The 20,234-nt window shown below is 34.0% G+C and overlaps 2 protein-coding genes across 7 annotated transcripts in view; both read left to right on the top strand.

Annotated features, from left to right (window-relative positions):
* The window catches only part of LOC133528258 (maternal protein pumilio), a 476,367-nt gene that overhangs the window by 241,172 nt on the left and 214,961 nt on the right, over positions 1-20,234 (top strand). The gene's annotated exons all lie outside the window — the stretch shown is intronic.
* Positions 1,552-6,591, top strand: LOC133528309 (uncharacterized). 2 transcript variants are annotated; one of them, XM_061865661.1, is made up of 3 exons: positions 1,553-2,207; positions 2,804-3,698; positions 5,510-6,591. In XM_061865661.1, exons 1-2 carry the CDS (start codon positions 2,060-2,062, stop codon positions 3,691-3,693), a joined length of 1,038 nt encoding a protein of 345 aa, XP_061721645.1. In that variant the 5' UTR covers positions 1,553-2,059; the 3' UTR covers positions 3,694-3,698; positions 5,510-6,591. The 2 variants fall into 2 exon arrangements, with proteins under 2 accessions (XP_061721637.1, XP_061721645.1); XM_061865653.1 differs by having other exon boundaries at positions 1,552-2,207; positions 2,804-6,591.

The following is a 20,234-nucleotide window of genomic DNA, read 5'->3' as shown; positions in this document are numbered from 1 at the left end:
TAATCAAATATTACAAGTATATTTGACCCACTGAGGTTTCAGATGAAGTTGAAAATCTGCATACATATGTAAGTAGAGTGACAATGAAATATGTAAAAACATCGCAATCTAATTGCGTTTGAGATTGTTAGAATTGTCTCGATGAGTATTATTTCCCTGTGGAAAGAAGTACAATTAAGACCTGTTCCGTAAAGTTTTTTTACATGAACACATTAATATACAAAACTTTCCGATGCATAACATTATTTTATCTATAACTATGTTATTTATCCCTTCAAGATTAGACAAGGAAAACATGCACACGCTTGGTAACGCTTGGCTGCTAAAGACCGTTCATCCGAGAGCGGTCGCCTAGGTCGAATTCTGTCTTGATTTTTAAAGAGGTTGTTTTGTAAATATAATTGTATGGCAGGTCCTTCCTTATGACTAAACCTTTGATCTTAAAGCCCTACGTAGAAAATTAATTAGCAATTACCTCCAATCATAATTTTGTTTTGTGGTGGTAGTCATTTTTAATAAGGAAACTGGAAAACTGTCGCTAGGTTTGATTAGTTAGGTTCTTGTGGCAAAATGCATAAACATTACACTTATTTGATGTTCTATTCTAATAGCGTATTTAATGCTTATTCTAATGATATATGCTTCAATATATACTTTTATACATAGATAATTTTAAATAGTTGAATTTGTAATATTCTCTAAATCCGCGCTGAACACCCAACGGGGCCCCGCCACTTGACTACTTTTCAGGTTTTCACTGCCGCTACTTGAAGGGATATATTACAGGCCTTGACTAGTGATTCATTTCAAAATAAACCATTTTAATACATATATATTACAGATACGCACCCTAATACAAAAATGATGAAAATATCTTTTGCGAAACTTTCGATCGTTTTTGCACTAATATTTTGTATTGGCAATAAAAATATTAAAATCATATCACAAACACATAATAAGGTCCAAGGTTTCAAAGAAGAAGTTAAAATCATTGCTGAGACCTGAAATTGGCGGCAGAATGTCATCCAAATTAATAATAGAAAAAAGAAATAAAATGTCACCAGTTTTCATACAAAATAGAAATAGCATTGTACAAAAGTGCTTATTCAAACCCATTTAATTTTACCAAACTTTTACAAAGAGTTTTATGTTTAGCATGAACAAAAATGGAATTTAGTGACTTCTTAAATTTACAGAATAATTAAACAGTGAAATAAAAATATTGGCGAGAGGTACAAATATACCCGAACTTGCGAAAATTTTGTATGGGACTTGAAGGGTAAATATCACTGCTGCTCACCTTAAAAAATCAAATATAATATTTTAAAATTTGAAAGTTAATAAACCAGAAATACCAACCAAATTCAGAAATTTGTAAAAAGACTTAACGGAACAGGCTATATTACACAAAACTATTACGCATCCACAAAAACGCATGTAACTCGGAAGCTATAAGTCGTGAAATGGTACCTTTCACTAAGCACTCCCGCATTTGTAAATCCAGTATATCTTCTGCATCCTGTATGTGTTAAAATTGAAGCTGTTCCTATATAATGCCTGATATAAATTAAACAAGTGGATTAATTTATTTGTGTACGTTTAAAAATAGGTATTCAATTTGATTATTACTGCAATAGCCATTTAAAATATTTCTCATGCTCTGCAGTGGCTCTTTGTTGTTGTCAAAAGAGTGCAGACAAGTTACTGCTCTAGAAAACTGTACGTTCTTAGTACGTTTGTTTCTTTTTTTACGATAAGCATTTCAAATTTAGGTTTTAAACGGATTTGTTATACCATTTCCATTCTGATAATTAACTCCCCATTCAATAAATAATTATGTTTTACCTAAATCTATAATTAAAAGTACCCCTCACGAAATACTACTGAAGTTTATACTTAGCCGTATCTTTTTAAATAAGTAATTATATTCGTTGACGCCTCCTCTGTATAACTATGTAGTCATGTTTATGACGAGCCATACGACACGATAGTTTACAGCACGAAGTGTGGAAATTTTAAACTATCCACTGGTATCCCTATTTATAGCTAGCAACACTGCATGCCTATGTCAGCCATTATGTTTTTTCGTGCAATACGATACGATTTGTGTCTTAAAGAAATTAAAATATCTAGTGAATTAATAATAAAAATGAACAGAAGAAAATTGAAGAAGTTACTGGATATACTCGACGACGATTCGGATGAAGGTATTTATTAGTAGATATCAAGAAATCTGATTATTTTCTGTAAGCCGACCGGCAGAGGCGCCATTGTTGTTAGCGAATTACAATTGCGCATCGATGCAATTGCGTTGTATCGAAATAATACCTATGCAACGTGTTTTCTTTTCTCAAAACATGGGATTTATTTACATAAAAACTTGTTGCTTGCGGTATCACGAGCGGATGCACGAGCAAAACTTATACTAGCACACATAGGTACCTACTTGATTTGTCTCTGTTACCAGTAATCACCCATTAAACAACACAAATTCTCGCGGTGCCACGGGCGGGTACACGAGATGCATTTGTTTATGCCACAAATTAATACAAAGCTAAAATGTCATCTTGCGGTACTACTGGGCGAGTACACGAGATACACAGCTTTGGTATACGAGATACCTATTATGCGCATATGGTGTCCTTTTATAAATTGTTACATTAAAGGCATATTCTCGCGGTACTACCGAGCGAGTACACGAGATAATTGTATATAAAATGTTTCCCGATCCAACTGAGTGTGCTCATTAATGATTCAGTAATGATAAATATCATTTTTTGTACATAGAGTTGTATGTCCACAGCCCCTCGAAAAGGTCGAAAAAATACAATAATAAGCTCAAGTGATGAGGAGGAAGAGCCGCCTAAGAAGAAAAGGAGGCGTATTTTGCCAATTGAAGAATCTGATGATGAACAAGCAGATGAAGAAAAAGAGAACATCTTGCTGTTAATTGGAGAGCCAGATATGAAAAAGAATGTTATTTCCATCAACCCAAAATTGGCGGAACTATGGCAGAATATTATACAGAAAGGTTTGAATAAAGAAGGCAAAAAGAAGTTAGAAGAAAAAATTCCTTCGATAGAAAACTGCTTTGTACAAGCACCAAAACTAAATGAAGAAATCGAAATTACCTTAAATAAAAGCGCCAAAACCAGGGATGAGAAACTATGTGAAAAACAAAATCAGATCGGATTGGTTATCGCTAATTTAAATAAGATATTAAAAGACCTCATAAATAAGAATGAGAAAGACTATGTCGAGCCGCTGGGGGACTCCATTAGATTACTAGCAGACCTCCATTTTCTAGAAACGGAAACCAGAAAGGCAGTCATTCTACCCGGCTTAAACAAAACACTTAAGGACACCTTGGAAAAGACCCAAACTACTACATTCCTTTTTGGAAATGACTTACACAAAATAATTAAAAAGTCTAAAGATCTGGAAAAATCCATCAAAGATATGCAACAAAATAAAACTTTAAACTATTGGAGCCCGTCCTCCACCAACAACCAAATGCAGGGCGGGCCAAGAAAAAATTACTTAAGCAAAATAAGGACATACCAAAGAAATTATTACCGGACAACAGCAGCAGCAACAGCAGTCGGTCATCCACCCCGGAGAACTCAAAGACAGTGGTCGCCTCGTCGTCAAACTCGAGGCAGACGTCACCACCTCCACCGCAACAAGAAATAGCCGAGGTATGTGTGGCTGGACGACTCACATATTTCTTTGACAAGTGGGCCAAGTATATTAATAACAAAACAGTTCTAGGATGGATTCATAGAGGTTATAAAATACCTTTAACATCAACACCTCAACAGAAATATATACCAAAAAATGATAAGTTTACTTATACCGAAAAACAAATAATTCATGACTCATTGAATAAATTATTGAAAATAGGGGCAGTAAAATACTGTAAACCTGTAAAAAATCAATATTTATCAAAAATATTTTTTGTACCAAAACCAAATGGAACAGCTCGATTTATCTTAAATCTAAAATCTTTTAATAAATATGTAGTTACACAACACTTCAAAATGGAAGATATTAGAACTGCCATTAAATTAATCAACAGGGATTCTTACCTTGCTTCCATAGATCTTCAGGATGCTTACTTCTGTTTAAGAATTCACAGAAATTCCAAAAAATATTTAAGATTTCTTTTTGATAACAAAATGTACGAATTTCAGGTACTTCCATTTGGTCTTTCGTCTGCTCCTTATGTCTTCACCAAGTTGATAAAACCTATAATAACTTGCCTCAGAGAACAAGGTCTACTTTCAGTCAATTATTTGGATGATTTTTTATTTATTGGGAACTCCCAGGTTGAATGCGCTAATAATATTTTAACCAGCCAAAACTTAATAGAATCATTGGGTTTTATAATAAATAAAGAGAAAAGTAACTTACATCCCTCAAAGCAATGTAAATTTTTAGGTTTCGTTTTAGATTGTTCCAAGTATTCTATATCATTACCAAACGAAAAACGCACCAATATATATAATAAAATAAAATCATTCATCCGCCTCAAACATACCACTATAAGATCTTTTGCATCCCTAATTGGTAATTTAATATCAATTTGCCCTGCTGTTCCATATGGCCTAATGTATACAAAACGATTGGAACGCCATAAGTTTCTTCATCTTAAAAAGAATGACAATAATTTTGAGTCAAAAATGGCACTTACTTATGAAGTAAAAGAAGATTTAAAATGGTGGAAAAAACATGTCTGTTTGGCTAGTAATCCTATTAGAGAAGGTATTCACAAAATTGAGATATTCACAGACTCTTCTCGAACTGGCTGGGGTATTGTATGTGGTTCTAAAAAGTTACATGGTTTTTGGAATAGAGAGGATAGGAAGTCACACATAAATTATTTAGAATTAAAAGCTATCTATTTTGGCCTACAGTGCTTTGCTAAGAATTTAAGAAATTGTGAAATTTTATTGCGTTGTGACAACACAACTGCAATATCATACATCAATTGATATGGAGGGATTAAGTACAAGCATTTAAATGATCTTACCCGTCAAATATGGAAATTTTGTGAATTAAGAAAATTATTTATATATGCTTCTTATATAGCTTCTAAAGATAATTACATAGCAGATAAAGAATCAAGAAATACTAATGAACAAACTGAATGGCAGCTTTGCAATAACGCATTTAACAAAATCAAATTAAAATTTGGATGCCCAACTATTGATTTATTTGCATCAAGAGAAAATGCCAAATGTAAAAGGTTTATTTCCTGGCATATAGAGCCTAATTGCTGGGCAGTAGACGCTTTTACCGTTTCATGGACAAATTTAAAATTTTATGCTTTCCCGCCATTCTCTCTTATTTTAAAATGTTTAAAGAAGATTGAAATTGATAAAGCAGAAGGAATAATGGTAGTCCCTTTATGGCCATCTCAAGCTTGGTTTCCTATATTCATGTCTTTAAAAAGGTCACCCATATTGAAATTTTACCCAAATAGGTCATTGTTATCATCTCCTTTCAGGGACCACCATCCACTACACCAGAACCTTACACTGATTGCCGCAGTATTATCAGCAAAATCTACTTAAGAAAAGGATTAACCCGTGAAAGTATCAATATAATTTTAAATTCATTATCAGATAATACAATAAAACAATATAATACATGTTTAAAACAATGGTGGGAATATTGTAGTGTTCAAGCAATTGACCCTTTTAAAATGTCAATTCCAAATATTCTTGGTTTTCTGACCCAAAAATTTAATAATGGTTCAGCCTATGGAACTCTTAACTCTATTAGATCAGCTTTGTCACTGCTTATTGATTGTGATTTAGGTGCACATAAAGATATTAAAAGATTTTTTACTGGTATTTACAAAATGAGACCAAACAATCCAAAGTATAATGAAACTTGGAACCCAGTTTTAGTTTTAAATTATGTGTCAAACTTATATCCTAATACAGACCTTGCATTACAAAATTTGTCTAAGAAGTTAATCATTCTATTAGCCCTAGTCACTGCTCATAGACTACAAACTATGTCACTCATAAAGTTAAGTAATATAAATATCACAGATGAAAATGTAAAAATTAAAATTTCTGACAAGATTAAAACTTCAGGAAGGAATAAGTTACAGCCGTTGCTAATAATCCCATATTATAAAGAAAATTTGAGTATTTGTCCAGCTACAGCTTTAAAAGACTATATTGATGCCACAAAATCATTAAGAAAATCTGATCAATTATTTGTGACAGTTAAGAAACCCCATACACCAGCTTCAACTCAAACGTTGGCAAGGTGGGTTAAAGATATTTTATCTGAAGCCGGTATAGATATATCTATATTTAGTGCTCATAGCACAAGACATGCGTCGACCAGCCACGCATATAGGAATGGGGTGAATACTGAATATATTTTAAAAACAGCTGGTTGGACAGAATCATCTAGGTGTTTTGCTGATTTTTATAATAGACCTTTAATAAATGAAAATGTTTTTTCAACCAGCATTTTAAGCAGTTTGTAAATTAGTAATTTTCAATTTACAGTTTGGCAATGCATATGATCATATGTAACTTTTATCAATAAATAATTAAAATATAGCAACCATGTCTTTAAACATCTACATAGTTATACAGAGGAGGCGTCAACGAATATAATTGACTGATCAAAGGAACTTACCTGTAAGTGACCTTCGATCAAAATTATATGAAGTTGACGCCTCCTCTGTGCAAACCCTACCCCTTTATTAGTTGCTTTTTATCCCTCCCAAAATGATTGCCTAATTTTAATTATTTCAGAACCTACTTTGAACTATAATGGCTGACATAGGCATGCAGTGTTGCTAGCTATAAATAGGGATACCAGTGGATAGTTTAAAATTTCCACACTTCGTGCTGTAAACTATCGTGTCGTATGGCTCGTCATAAACATGACTACATAGTTATACAGAGGAGGCGTCAACTTCATATAATTTTGATCGAAGGTCACTTACAGGTAAGTTCCTTTGATCAGTCAATTAATAATAAAATAATAATAATTCAGTCTATATACGTCCCACTGCTGGGCACAGGGGGCCTACCGCGAAAACCGAAATTCGCAAATTGCGGGGATCTTTCTTACTCTCATTAAACGTAATTAGAGTGACATAGAAAAATGCCCGCTATTGACGAATTTCGATTTTCCCGGTAGCCGCCCTGGCCTCCTCTCATGTGCGAGGGTATAGTCCCCACGCTAGCCCAATGCGGAATGGTTTTTAAATGCATATGTATTTTACTTTCCTGGTATTCAAATGAAAAGTAGAGTGCTTAACTCGGGTGCAAGGCACAATTTCATCCTTCGGTTAATCGTGGCTGAATGCCGAACGGTGTGTGTGTAAAACTTGTTAAAAAAGATAATATGACGGACGGATGTCTGAAGTGTCACCGTATTTAAGAATCAAGTAGCTTAAACGTTTAAATTTTTCTTCGTAAGTGTGATGAAAACATTGTGTGTTTAACATATTTGTGTATTTATAGTGCGTTACATAAAATGAATAATCATTTTATGTAACGTCCGCTAAACTAGCACAGGTCCTACGCTAACAGTGGTCACGGGCTTACTGGTGTACTGGCGGTATTGCCGCGCAGGGTAACAGTTCAACAGACAAAATGTTGAATTCATAATTATGAATGAAAAATTTAACGCACCGATAAAATGACAAGCAAAATCATAGCGTTACTTAAAAGCTATCGAATGAAGTAAATTTCATGTTGATATTCGTCATAGTACTTCTAAAATGTCGAAAGAGACACAATTTTAATCATATTTTCAAAGCAATAATCTATCGAGAAAAAGATGAGCCGTCGTGTTTCTGACAAGCAGAAGGCTAGTTCAAGGACTGACGTTATATATACTAGAAAATAATTGATGAAATCTTTGTACAAGCCTGTAAATATTGATATAAAAATAGCGCATTTTACTATACACCGCGCCTTAATGACAAATGGAAGGATTAATGTTCGGTCCGATATGATTACATTTGTTAGAGCTTATCAGATCGGTCCGTTGTGGGGGCTCAAAGCGCAGATAATGAAACGTTATTTAGAGCTTACTTTTTTAGTGCTATTCCTACCATCACTAGCTTTACAAATATCGGTACCGGCCTCTTCCCATACACGAGAGGGGCTTCACAAATTGCCTTTAAGAGGCTGTCAATACCTAAAGCGCGCACACTGTCTATTTGTATCGGAGTAAATGAGATAGCACTGTCGCATGTTACTGGGCAAGGGAATAATAAGAAAAATATTTAAATAAAAAAAAGTGGATTATTAGTGTAATATTTTACTCAACAGCGGTTTAGATATAAATGTTTTGAAATTGTGATTTTAATTGCAGATCCATAAGTCAAAACAATAAAGACATAAAACCGTTTAATTGTGATTTTAAGACCAATCTTTGCAATTATTTTCTATCGAGCCGATTTCGTTCAATCATGTATCGAGTACAACTACGGTCTTTGAAATATAATTAATATGAACATATATTTTACTTACTTGACTAAATAAAATAGTCTTTCTTAAAAAACTGTTTAAGTAACATCAATTTCAAGGACATAAGGTGTTGACAGCCTCTTAATTTTTTATTGCGGATGTATGTTGTTCCTGTACATAGGTACTTACTCGTATATAAATCAGCTCATACTAACAGTTACTGACCAGGTTGAAGGTTTAGGTCTGATAGAAAGGTGACGCACGTGTTAAGTTTAGCGTGTGTACTAGATGTCACGGGTGTCGCGACTAACAAAAAGGGTATTGCTCAACAATTTTCAACTAATATTACAAACAAAAGGAGTTAAAAATAGAGTTCCGCTTAATCCGTTTATATTACTTTTAAATGTTGCAAATATGGTTGCTTTTCAATGTTCTATTCAATCCTGCTTCGCCACCTTACCTTTCCGAAAGATTTAATTTCTTAGCTGCTGGTAGTGGTCATCGACTTCGATCAAGCGCCAATCTTTCACTCACAATTTCTTCCAATACGATGCTCACATACAAAATATCCTTTACTTTCCATGCCGTTAAGTTATGAAATGGGATTCCGGTGTCCGTGAGGCAATCTCAATCTGTAGCATCACTCAAGGAGAGGCTTAAGGGGCTGTCAACACCCTGTACTTGAAATTGATGTTACTTAAACAGTTTTTTAAGAAAGACTATTTGTTTTAGTCAAGTAAAAAAAATATATGTTCATATTAATTATATTTCAAAGACCGTGGTTGTACTCGATACATGATTAAACGAAATCGGCTCGATAGAAAATAATTGCAAAGATTGGTCTTTGCAATTATTAAAATCACAATTAAACGGTTCTATGTCTGGGTCTGCAATTAAAATCACAATTTCATAACATTTATATCTAAACCGCTAACGAGTAAAATATTACACTAATAATCCACTTTTTTTATTTAAATAATTTTCTTATTATTCGCTTGCCCAGGCCCAGTAACATGCGACAGTGCTATCTCATTTACTCCGATACAAATAGACAGTGTGCGCGCTTTGGGTATTGACAGCCTCTTAAAGATCGGAGGAGGAGTTTTTATCGCACGGTAAGACTACTTGCGAGCCACGGAGTCGACATTAGCAATAAAATTCATCTCATATTCATACTCATACTCATTAATCTGTGATTTTAATGTTATAATCAAGAACTAGAACTTTGACGAGTTCTATACTATTATTTAATTTTGTCTTTGAATATATAAATATTACAAATAAGAATAAATACCATTTTTTGTATTGCCTATATTGCGAAATTTCACAAAAAAAACAATATGTATATAAAACGAGGTAAAAATAATATGAATATACATTAATCAATACAAAAAAAATAGTCATTATTCTTCTTTGTAATATTTATGTCCTGAAAGACAAAATTAAAGGATCGTTTACAAATATTGTTGTCCTTTGAAAAATTAAAATCACTAATAAAATAAATGAATGAGTATCAATATTAATAGAATTTTATTGCTAATGTCGACTCCATAGCTCGCTATTAGTCTTACCGTGTGATAAAAACTCCGATGCCTGCTAGCATCACTTAAGGAGAGACTTAAAAATTGTGGCTTTCCGATACTTTGGTTACGACATAATAGTTCTACTCGTATTGAGTACTTCTACTTTTTTAATTTCCTTTATTTTTCTGGTTCGAATTCTTATCTATTTATATTATATATTGATTTTTTATTTATATTATGTTTATATATGTATGCATTCTTTTATGGTTATATTTCTATTTATGTATATTTGGTTGTACACTTTTGTTTTTGTTTGTCATTCATTCATCACTACTTCTGTTCTACTCATTTCCTCAAAGGTTAACTGGATGAAGACAACAAAGGCGAACTTATCCATGTATGGGATACATGGATAAGGTCGCCTTTGTTGTATATTTAATTTACTCTGTTACTGTATTTTTCGTGTTTTTATTTCTATGTAGAATAAGGTATATACATACATGCATATATAATATTAGCTGAAAATTGTTGAGCATTATACTTTTCCGATATCGATATAAACCCGCTACTCGACGCTAGATGTCGACTACGAAAACAATAAGCGTTTTGGTAAGAAAACAGATATATGGAGTGAGCACTCTGATTACTTATTTCTCTATGTCTAGGCTCAGGGCGCATCCTTCTCTCTCACTTTGTTCCGTGGTTTTGATTGACTTCTATAAAGTCACGGGTGGAGGTGTCGGATCAAGTAATAAAAATAGAGTAAAGCGCTTGGTTGTTTTAAGGTGGCGACTGACTTGTAACATTTCGGTGTAATGTAACGTGATACAACCCGAGCATTACAACAGTCAGTGCAGCGAGCCGAGCCGCTCGACGCGAGCACCGCGTGCTCCACTCGGCTGTCGGTTTTTACGCGAATTCCTTTGAGTGTTACAAAGGTGGCGACTGACTTGTAACGATCGCCGTGAACGATACATTACAAGCAAATGTTACAAGTCAGTCGCCACCTTTATGCGTTAAACGCAATGCATTTGCCGCGTATGTGTCCCGAACACATGATATTTTTTGCGACAAACGCGGTGAGGATATTATCAGCACAATCTGAATAGGATCAACCTCGAAATCCTCTGAAACAGTGCTTTTTAGGTTTTCAAGCAACTTCAAAATCATGTTTGGCGGGTGCCCACAATTGTGCAACGCAATTACTGCGATACGATTCTCTTTTAGGCCCCAATTCATTATAGATACGACGAGATAAGCGTTATTTGTGGTATATAATTATAGCTCACAAATACACCACATTATGTCATTTTTTATTTTTTCGGAAGCATTTGTTTTAACGGAAAATGAGGTTGCAAATTGAGTAACAGAACTTAGTAACCAACTAGGTACAGCTCCTGAGAGTCGCTTCTGTTTCGTACTTACGGGGTGTACCGAAATAAAAAACTGTAAACTTCAAATGAAAAAACTGATGCGATTGAGAACAAACTAAGGTCTATAGAATAACTACAATAAAAAGCGACTTTTAATTTAGATATTTGACAGTTATTTTGTTTATTATTTCTTCTGTAGGAGTGATAGGCAGCTTCTTCCTAGCGCATTCAGTGGCAGGTTTTTACGAACCAGTTTTTCATATTTGCCTGCATCAGCCCGTCACCTGCTGGAATTGTTAATGTTTTTTGGCAGTTTCATTCTTCTCTTTTAATACACTTTTGATTTGAGCCCAATAATGGTTGAGAGAACGGCGGTGCAGAACGTTTGGAGCTCTGGCTCTATTCTACGTCAACTACCAAATGCGATTTTTGTACGAAGGAAGTAACACAGATTTTCTGTAACTTATCCTAACCTTCGTTCGAAGAACTGATCTGACTTTCATCGTAGTTCGTTGCACTTTAGCTGCATTTGTACCCCAGTTTTTACGATAATTATGACAGGTATGCTTCGTTTTCGCAAATTCTATTAGCAATCTTTATGATGGATCCAGAGTCACTTATTCCTAGAGATCTGCCGCTTCGAGGCCTCTGATCAAGAGATAACATACTAAATTAGTTATTTATTATGAAATGCACGAAACCAATTTTCAGTGATCTCTTCTATTTACCGGTGTAAAGTCGAACAGCGCAAAACCGGAATTATTTATATTGGAATATATAATATAATAATAAGACTTTATCGCAGTAAGAATGCCGTAGTAATCTTGCTTAGAAACAAAATTACAGGGACTTGAAATTTGCAGCTTTTTTTTCGGTACAGGCCTTACGTATGGTTGACATAGTAGTTGTAGTGCAGGTCTACTCTGCGGACAAATTAGGGCGGCGCTTGTCTGGTGCTAAGCACCACTGCACGACGATATTTTAGGCATATCGATATTTTTCGCAAAAGAGTCGTACCTGTGTTATATATATATACTTCTTGACTTCGATCAAAGAGTTAGTTAAAACAGTATGGGTCTGGTGGCAAGAGGACTACACATGCAATAAATATAAATAATCGCAAAACAAGTTGATTTTGGTTCGAAAAGAACACTGCTATATGTGTTGTTGGCCGAGGATAGCGTGGCGTGCAATTAGCAAAGCACTTGACGCGTCGTTTCCCACAAACCATAGCGTAGAGTCCACTCGTGTGTCGCCGCGCAAATTAAAACTCAGCTCTTCACCTAGTCGAATACGGATTCGTTTATCTGATGCATGACTTATTTTGTTTTTTTTTCCTTTCTAACGTTAAGCATTTAGTAAATGTTTGTTAAGAAAGCATATTGGGATGGGGCTCGAAGGTGAATTCCCGCGGGCGCGCCTTTTTGTAATTGAGTGCGCCCGCGGGCCAATAATTGTTCCTGCCCGCAAGCAGAGTAGGCAGGAGCGCGTAAATCATGTCCGTTACTCTCCATTAACTCATAATACGAATTGACTTGCAAAGATTTTTTGTAAATAGGCCTACTGCGTTATTTGTTATGATACAATGTGAAGTTAAGTTATGATTCGACTAGTTAAAATGACTTTACCTTAGTCAACATAAGTCAATACAGGTATATCGTTAATCAATGAGTCTTGTCAGCGTTTCGGCCTTAAAATCAGTGTCAAAAAAACCGAAATCATGGGGTTGGAGACACGAGTGCCCGTTGACGTCAGGCTCGGCGACGACTCTATTAAGCAAGTAGACAGATTCCAATATCTGGGGAGCACAATAACATCCAAGACATCCAAGTGCCACCTTGACGACGAAATTAACAGCAGATTCGGAGCGGCTGCCGCTGCCTTTGGCAAACTGCGCGTCAAGGTGTTCCGTTCACATGATATTAAACTCCAAACAAAGCATGATGATGATTGTGAATCGTGAGAATCATTGTCTCGTTCCCTTAGTCCGGAGTCCCGCTTAGCGGGGCTCCTATTTCTGAACGGTTGCCTTTTCGGGCATCTGTAGCAACCTAACGAACCTGTCCTACCATTCCTACCTATGTTAAGGACCTAGGCAATGGAATGTCACATATTTCATCTTATGCAAGAATCCAACAAATCCGGAAGTCAGATTATAGGCCATTCTTCATGCATAAACAAGCGCCAATATGTAAATAACTCCAATTTCGGCTACCATAATTGCCAGTGCATCATTTTAGGCAATTTAAAAAGGACGACAGGTATGTAACTCTTCCAAAACTTTTATTTATTAGCCTTTATGATTTTGTGATTGTGTGCTAAAAAGCTGCAATTTGGTATGGATATGAACCAATCCATCCGTCGAAGTGGAGCAATAAAACCTAAAAAGAGGGTCTAGCAGGCCAAGCGAATAAGAGTGACTCCCCCAACGACGGATTTGGTCATTGTTTCAGGTGGTTTACTGGCAGGCCCTAAGAACACTCTGTGCTTAATACCTATCAGTTCTCGATCTTCTTTTGTTTTCGAGTTAATCATTGATGGTTTGTATAAATTAGTGACATAATAAAAAAAATAACTCTAGAGTTGTACCTTTTTTTCACAATCCATAACTCCCGAGGGAACAATAGGCCGTTATCCATCAGTACCCCTGCATGAAATAAGATCTTTTTCGAGCCAGTGTGATGAAAATGCATAAATTTTGCGGAGGTCGTACACTTACAAAAAAAAATTACATGAGAAGCCTCTAATGCCCACTCCATACATATACAAAAATGTTTGCTTATAATATCTTACTGCATCATTTAAAAAGAAATCATTTTCGAACAAGTAGATACTGGCATATAAATAAAGTACCATTGCAGTGTGTAGATAGGTTTAGTATGTAGGTATAAAATTTCTCCTAATAAACCGATTTAGAATGCGTCAACGATGCCATGCTCATAGTAAAAAGATGGTTCAAAGCTAGGGTTTCTGCTCGAGAAATCTCGAGAAATTTGTCTTTCGTCGAGACGTGAAAAAAATACTCAATGCCTCGAGAACTCGAGAAATTATCCTTTGGGATAAGTTAGAAGAAAACACGCGTATCGTGATGGGTCTACATTGTATTTCTCTTTAGGTAGTTAAATAAATGTAAACAATTTTTTTTTTTATATTTGCAAGTAGTTAAATAAACCAAATAAAAAGTTGTCTTGATACGTCCCCTATCGTTCTGGCTTCAAATGATTTTCATGTTTTGAAATTTTTGAACTTACTACCCACAAATGTCTCAAGAATTTGTTTCATTTTAAGTTCATTATAATACATTATTAAACAATCTTCAACATTTTTTTTATTGAAAAACGCTTTAAAAAAATAGTAACTAATACTTATGAAAACAAAATAATGTAAATAATCGTATATGATTTATAATCGTTACATATTTTCCTCAACTTATTTTTAAAGTGTTTTTCAATAAAAAGACAGGTGAAGATCGCTTATCTTCTTTCTAATGGTTAAAAAACGAATGATAAGACCTTGTATTACAGAAATAAATTAATATTTATAAATCAAATCATCAGTATCTTTAGCACAAAAACACAATTTTAGTAGCTTCATTGTTACGTTGAGTAAGTATATTACTTACGTACAGAGCCCGTACATTTCATGCCGTTGACAGAAAAATGACGTCACGCTACATAGAGTATGATTCCAATTAATATTTTCGTAATAATTAACCATTTATCAACCTCTTTACGTCAGTCTTTATTATGTAACACGTAACTTACGTAGTAGGTAAAACTTCTGTAAGTTAAATTAAAAATTGACTTGTCCAATAAAATGTGAGAGTCAGAATGGCGGGTGTACCTAAATAAAATCAAATGAAAAGCATACCATATTTTTGTACCTAATTTGTACTATTTAGTACCTCGCTTAAAAAAATTTGTACCTCACGGTACGTAAAGTTATCATCAAAAAACAGGTCACCCGCCATCCTGACAGTCAGAATGGCGGGTGTACTTTATTACGCTATGTTCCCGTGGTTATTGATAAATTCTATAAAAGCCAAATTTTAGTACCTTTTTTGTACCTTCATATTCAATTATAATATGAGTCATTTTATTTGTGCTTTCCAAGTTTTACTCATTTTATATTTTGCTTGCTATTACAATTTTGCAGGCGTTATAATTTTTCAAGTTATCGATTTAAGTTTTAAGAAAAAACGCTAAGGTACAATTATTTTTATTCCGCCAGGATTTAGTACCTTTAATGTTTAATCTGTTAAGTTCAAATAACTCAGAAAATCATGTCTTAAAAATGATTTTTCTTAGGAAGATTTCTTTGAATTAGCGCCTAGCCTTTTTTAACGCTAAGGTACAATTATTTTTATTACGCCAGGATTTAGTACCTTTAATGTTTAATCTGTTAAGTTCTAATAGCTCAGAAAGTCGTGTCTTAAAAATGATTTTTCTTAGGAAGATTTCTTTGAATTGGCGCCTAGCCTTTTTTAAGACATGATTTACTGAGTTATTTGAACTTAACAGATTAAACCTTAAAGGTGCTAAATCCTGGCGTAATAAAAATAATTGTACCTTAGCGTTTTTTCTTAAAAATGAAATCGATAATTTGAAAAATTATAACGCCTGCAAAATTGTAATAGCAAGCAAAATATAAAATGAGTAAAACTTGGAAACCAAAAATAAAATGACTCGTATTATAATTGAATATGAAAGTACAAAAAAGGTACAAACATTTGGCTTTTATACAATTTATCAATAACCACGGGAACATAGCGTAATAAAGTACACCCGCCATTCTGACTGTCAGGATGGCGGGTGACCTGTTTTTTGGTGATAACTTTAAGTACCGTGAGGTACAATTTTTTTTAAAGGAGGTACTAAATAGTACAAATTAGGTACAAAAATATGGTATGGTTTTCATTTAATTCTATTTTGGTACACCCGCCATTCTGACTATCACAATAAAATACTATATTGTGGTTTTTTGTTCACATTTTGTTAAATACCTACAGAAATACACTATAGCATATCACATCGCCGGCGCGCACGCCTGCACCTATAGCTATTTATTGTTTGTTGTTGATTTTTTGATTATTAAGTGCAATTTATGGTAACTAAAAATGTTCCATTTGTTTGATTATTCATCTCACCTACGACCCCTGAGTCTGATTTTTAATAACGAATAAAACTGAAAATAACATGGTGTTTTGAAACTATATCTTGAAACTTTCAAAGTTTCTCGAGAAACTTGAGAAATCCTGGCCAAGAATTGCCGTGCCCGAGGAATAAAAAAGGTCGAGAAACCAGACACCCTACTCAAAGCGCTGTCAACGTAACTACTTCCGTTTGCTAGTTATGTACTTAGTGTACTAACACGATACTAATAGCACCCGTTCAAGGTTTATTTTTACTGGCGGGTAACTACAGAACCCTGGACTGAGCATAGCCCGACATGCTCTTGGCCGGTTTTTTACACTATAATATTAGGATGTTTGGGTTATTCCCACTAGTTGTGGTAACAAGTTGTTACCAGTGGTAATTATTGGGATTGTTTTCCCATCTTTTACCGCTGGTAACTATTGGGAAAAAACAAGATTTTTTTTCCTTTTTGTTACCACAGGTAAAAGGTGGGACTCTTTTTCATATTCTTACTCATACTCATTCATCTATTTAATGAGTGATTTTAATTTTATAACCAAGAACTTGGAACTTTGACGATTTATATACTATACATTAATTTTGTCTTTGAATATATAAAAATTACAAATAAGAATAATTACTATTTTTTATATTGATTATATTATGAAATTCATAAAAAAAAAACAATATGGATATTAAAAGAGGTAATTACAACAAATGTGAATGTTAACTAATCCATACATAAAAATAGTCATTATTTTTTATTAGTAATATTTATGTCCTGAAAGACAATATTAAAGGATCGTTTACAAACATTCTTGTCCTTGTAAAATTAAAATCACTACGTAAGTGAATGAGCATGAGTATGAATATGATTTGAATTTTATTGCTAATGTCGACTCCATAGCTCGCTATAAATCTTACCATGCGATCAAAACTCCGATGCCTATTTATTAGTTATTTGTTTAATTCTATTCTATTCGATTACCGTTTCAGTAAATTACCTTAAATGTGATCAAAAATAGTCGGTCTTTGACTGATTTGTTTGTTCGTTCGTAAAAAATGTGTTTGTGACGTTATTAATTGAAAGGGACCTTATTGTCGATGGCGCTTACGCCATTATCAACGATGCTCCTATATAAATAAACGCTGAGCTACGCAGTGCGGCGTTAGCGCCCACGGCAATATATCCAGGTGTCATTGATAACGTAACGTCACAATTCAATTTACGAATAAGATACATTTCACCCAAACATTAATTTCTCTTTAACCATTTATTTTTTGCAGTTTTGCATTGGTTTTAATATTTTTGATCACTTTTAAGGCAGTTTACTGATACACTAAGCGACTTGTACTTATTTATTAAAGCACTCTATATTTAAACTATACTATTACTACTGTTTTATTAGTATTCAACCATAACAACTAGTGTTTTTTTCCAGTAGTTACCAGTGGTAAATGGTGGGAAAAAAAATCTAGTAGTTACCACTGGTAACAACTTAGTGGTAATTTAATATGTATATCATAATAATAATAATAGGAACATGAGATATTAAAGACAACCACGTTTATTTCATACCGTTAACACATAACGTTATTTTGTTGGATTCGGTTACGTTCCAAAAACTTGAAGTTTCTATAATTACAAAACTTCCACATGACTTATTTCTGAAAATTCTCATAATTTTGAGTAGGAAATATTTTTAAGATGTCATATATTTATATTTTATTTAGTTCGTGTAAATTGTTCTTGAAATTTTCACGTTCTTTTCCAACTTTCCGCAACTTGCACATGCGCATCAGTATTTTTACCTATTAATTGGTGGTCTCAGTATCGTAACAACAATGCTTATTTTTGTTCTACTTCTCACGTCAAGGGTAACATACCACTTATCACGCCCGATTTTGCACAGACATGCGATGTTTTTGAATAAACTTTATCTTCCTATAAAAACAGAAAGGAGTGCGATAAAACAATCGCGTGACTTTAACTCGCATCGTTGCGTCGGCGAATGCCTTGATTAGGCGAGACGTTGTCGTACAACTTATAACTACCTACTTTTTTTTCTTCATCTAGAACACCGAACTAACAGTTTTTGCGGGCAGTAGACTGTTGAAGTAAAACTGTCGGACGAAGACAGATTGCTAATGAAATGACTCGTTAAATATAAGGACGATTGTTCGAAACTGAGAGGATTAATTCCTAATGATAGATCGATCACGATCGATCATACGATTAGGAATTAACCCCTTATAAACCGCGAACAATTTGAATGAATGACATAAATTGACAATTTCCTTTAGGTTTTTTTTAAATCACAGACTGTGATACCACAAGGAAAAATCTGTCAACAATATTTGGCTAGCCAGACTCTATATAATTATAGCTCACCAATCCACCACATTGTCATTTTTTATTTTTTCCGTAGCATTTGTTTTAACGGAAATAAATATGTTGCAAATCGAGTAACAGAACTTAGTAACCAACTAGGTACAAACTGCCGTTACCTCACGAGCCGATTCTGTTCGGTATCGGGGCTATTGTGTCGGAAATCTAAAACTACCATTACATAAAATAAAAATAAGAAAAAAACTGAAATATTCTGAAAAAAAAAAACTTTTTACGCATAATCATAATGATTTATTTGTTGCCCAGTGTTGGCCGTAATTGTTAATTCGAATTATCCATTAACCAATTGCATTAACCATTAATTCCGCAATTAATTAATTGCATTAAGTGTTAATTTAATCTAAGTTAATTAGAATTAAAGTTTTGAGATATTAATTAGAATTAAATTAATTACAATTACTTTCAGTTTCATTAACGTTTAATGGAATAAAAAAGTTCGTAACTTATAATTAATGTTACTTGAAACTACTAAAATTATAAATAAAAATAAGCATATTAATACAAACTTCAGTGAACTATAAGATCGTGATATTTTAAAATGAGTCTCAACAAAATTACTCTGAACCCTGGCAGTACCTATTGGAACTCAGATTTGGAGCAACATAGACACACGCTGATTTGGTAATGCAACTCATCTTGATCAGTTCTTGGGAGAGCAGTATCCAAGATAGAGCTGATGCTGAATCCTGGAAGTGCCTAGTGGAACTCAGGGTTGGTGCAACTGAAAATCAGCGCTGTGACAGCCAGTCTGTAACTCAGCAAATGCTGATTTGATCCCTTTTGTCACACATGTTTACATAATTTGGATGGACTTAAGAAATTATGTTGATCAATGTATTTCTGTGTGTGAAAATAAATAATGAGAGTTTCTACTGGTCAGACTTTAGAATCATCAACACCTTGTTGGAGCCATAACACCAAAGTACCAAGTTTGCCCCCACCCCCCCCCCCGACGTACCTTGTATTCCCCCGAACTAACTGAAAGGGTTACTATACTTATATATTACTTTTTGAATATACCTACGTTTATTTTAGCCATCGTATACAATATACAGGCACAGTTTATTTTATATGTATTTAGGTTTTTACGTGTGCCTCTTACTTCCTGCTTGATTATAAATGTTACAATTTTGTATAGACGTGTCTTTTCCATCATTATTATACTAAACTATTAACTTCTAACGATTTGGCTTGAAAAGAGTCGTTATGATTGTTTTTTCAAAAACAATGTATGGAGCAGGAACTAAAATCCATATAAATTCAAGAACCGCAAAAACTATCGTAATATCCTCGCAGCAGGGTATACCACGAATTATTTGTAATTTTGTGGCTTCATA

This window comes from Cydia pomonella, chromosome 1 (assembly GCF_033807575.1).
Source record: "Cydia pomonella isolate Wapato2018A chromosome 1, ilCydPomo1, whole genome shotgun sequence".
In the NCBI taxonomy this organism is placed as follows: domain Eukaryota; kingdom Metazoa; phylum Arthropoda; class Insecta; order Lepidoptera; family Tortricidae; genus Cydia; species Cydia pomonella.
The sequence above is the reverse complement of the archived record's forward strand: the minus strand, read 5'-3'. Positions and strand labels throughout refer to the sequence as shown.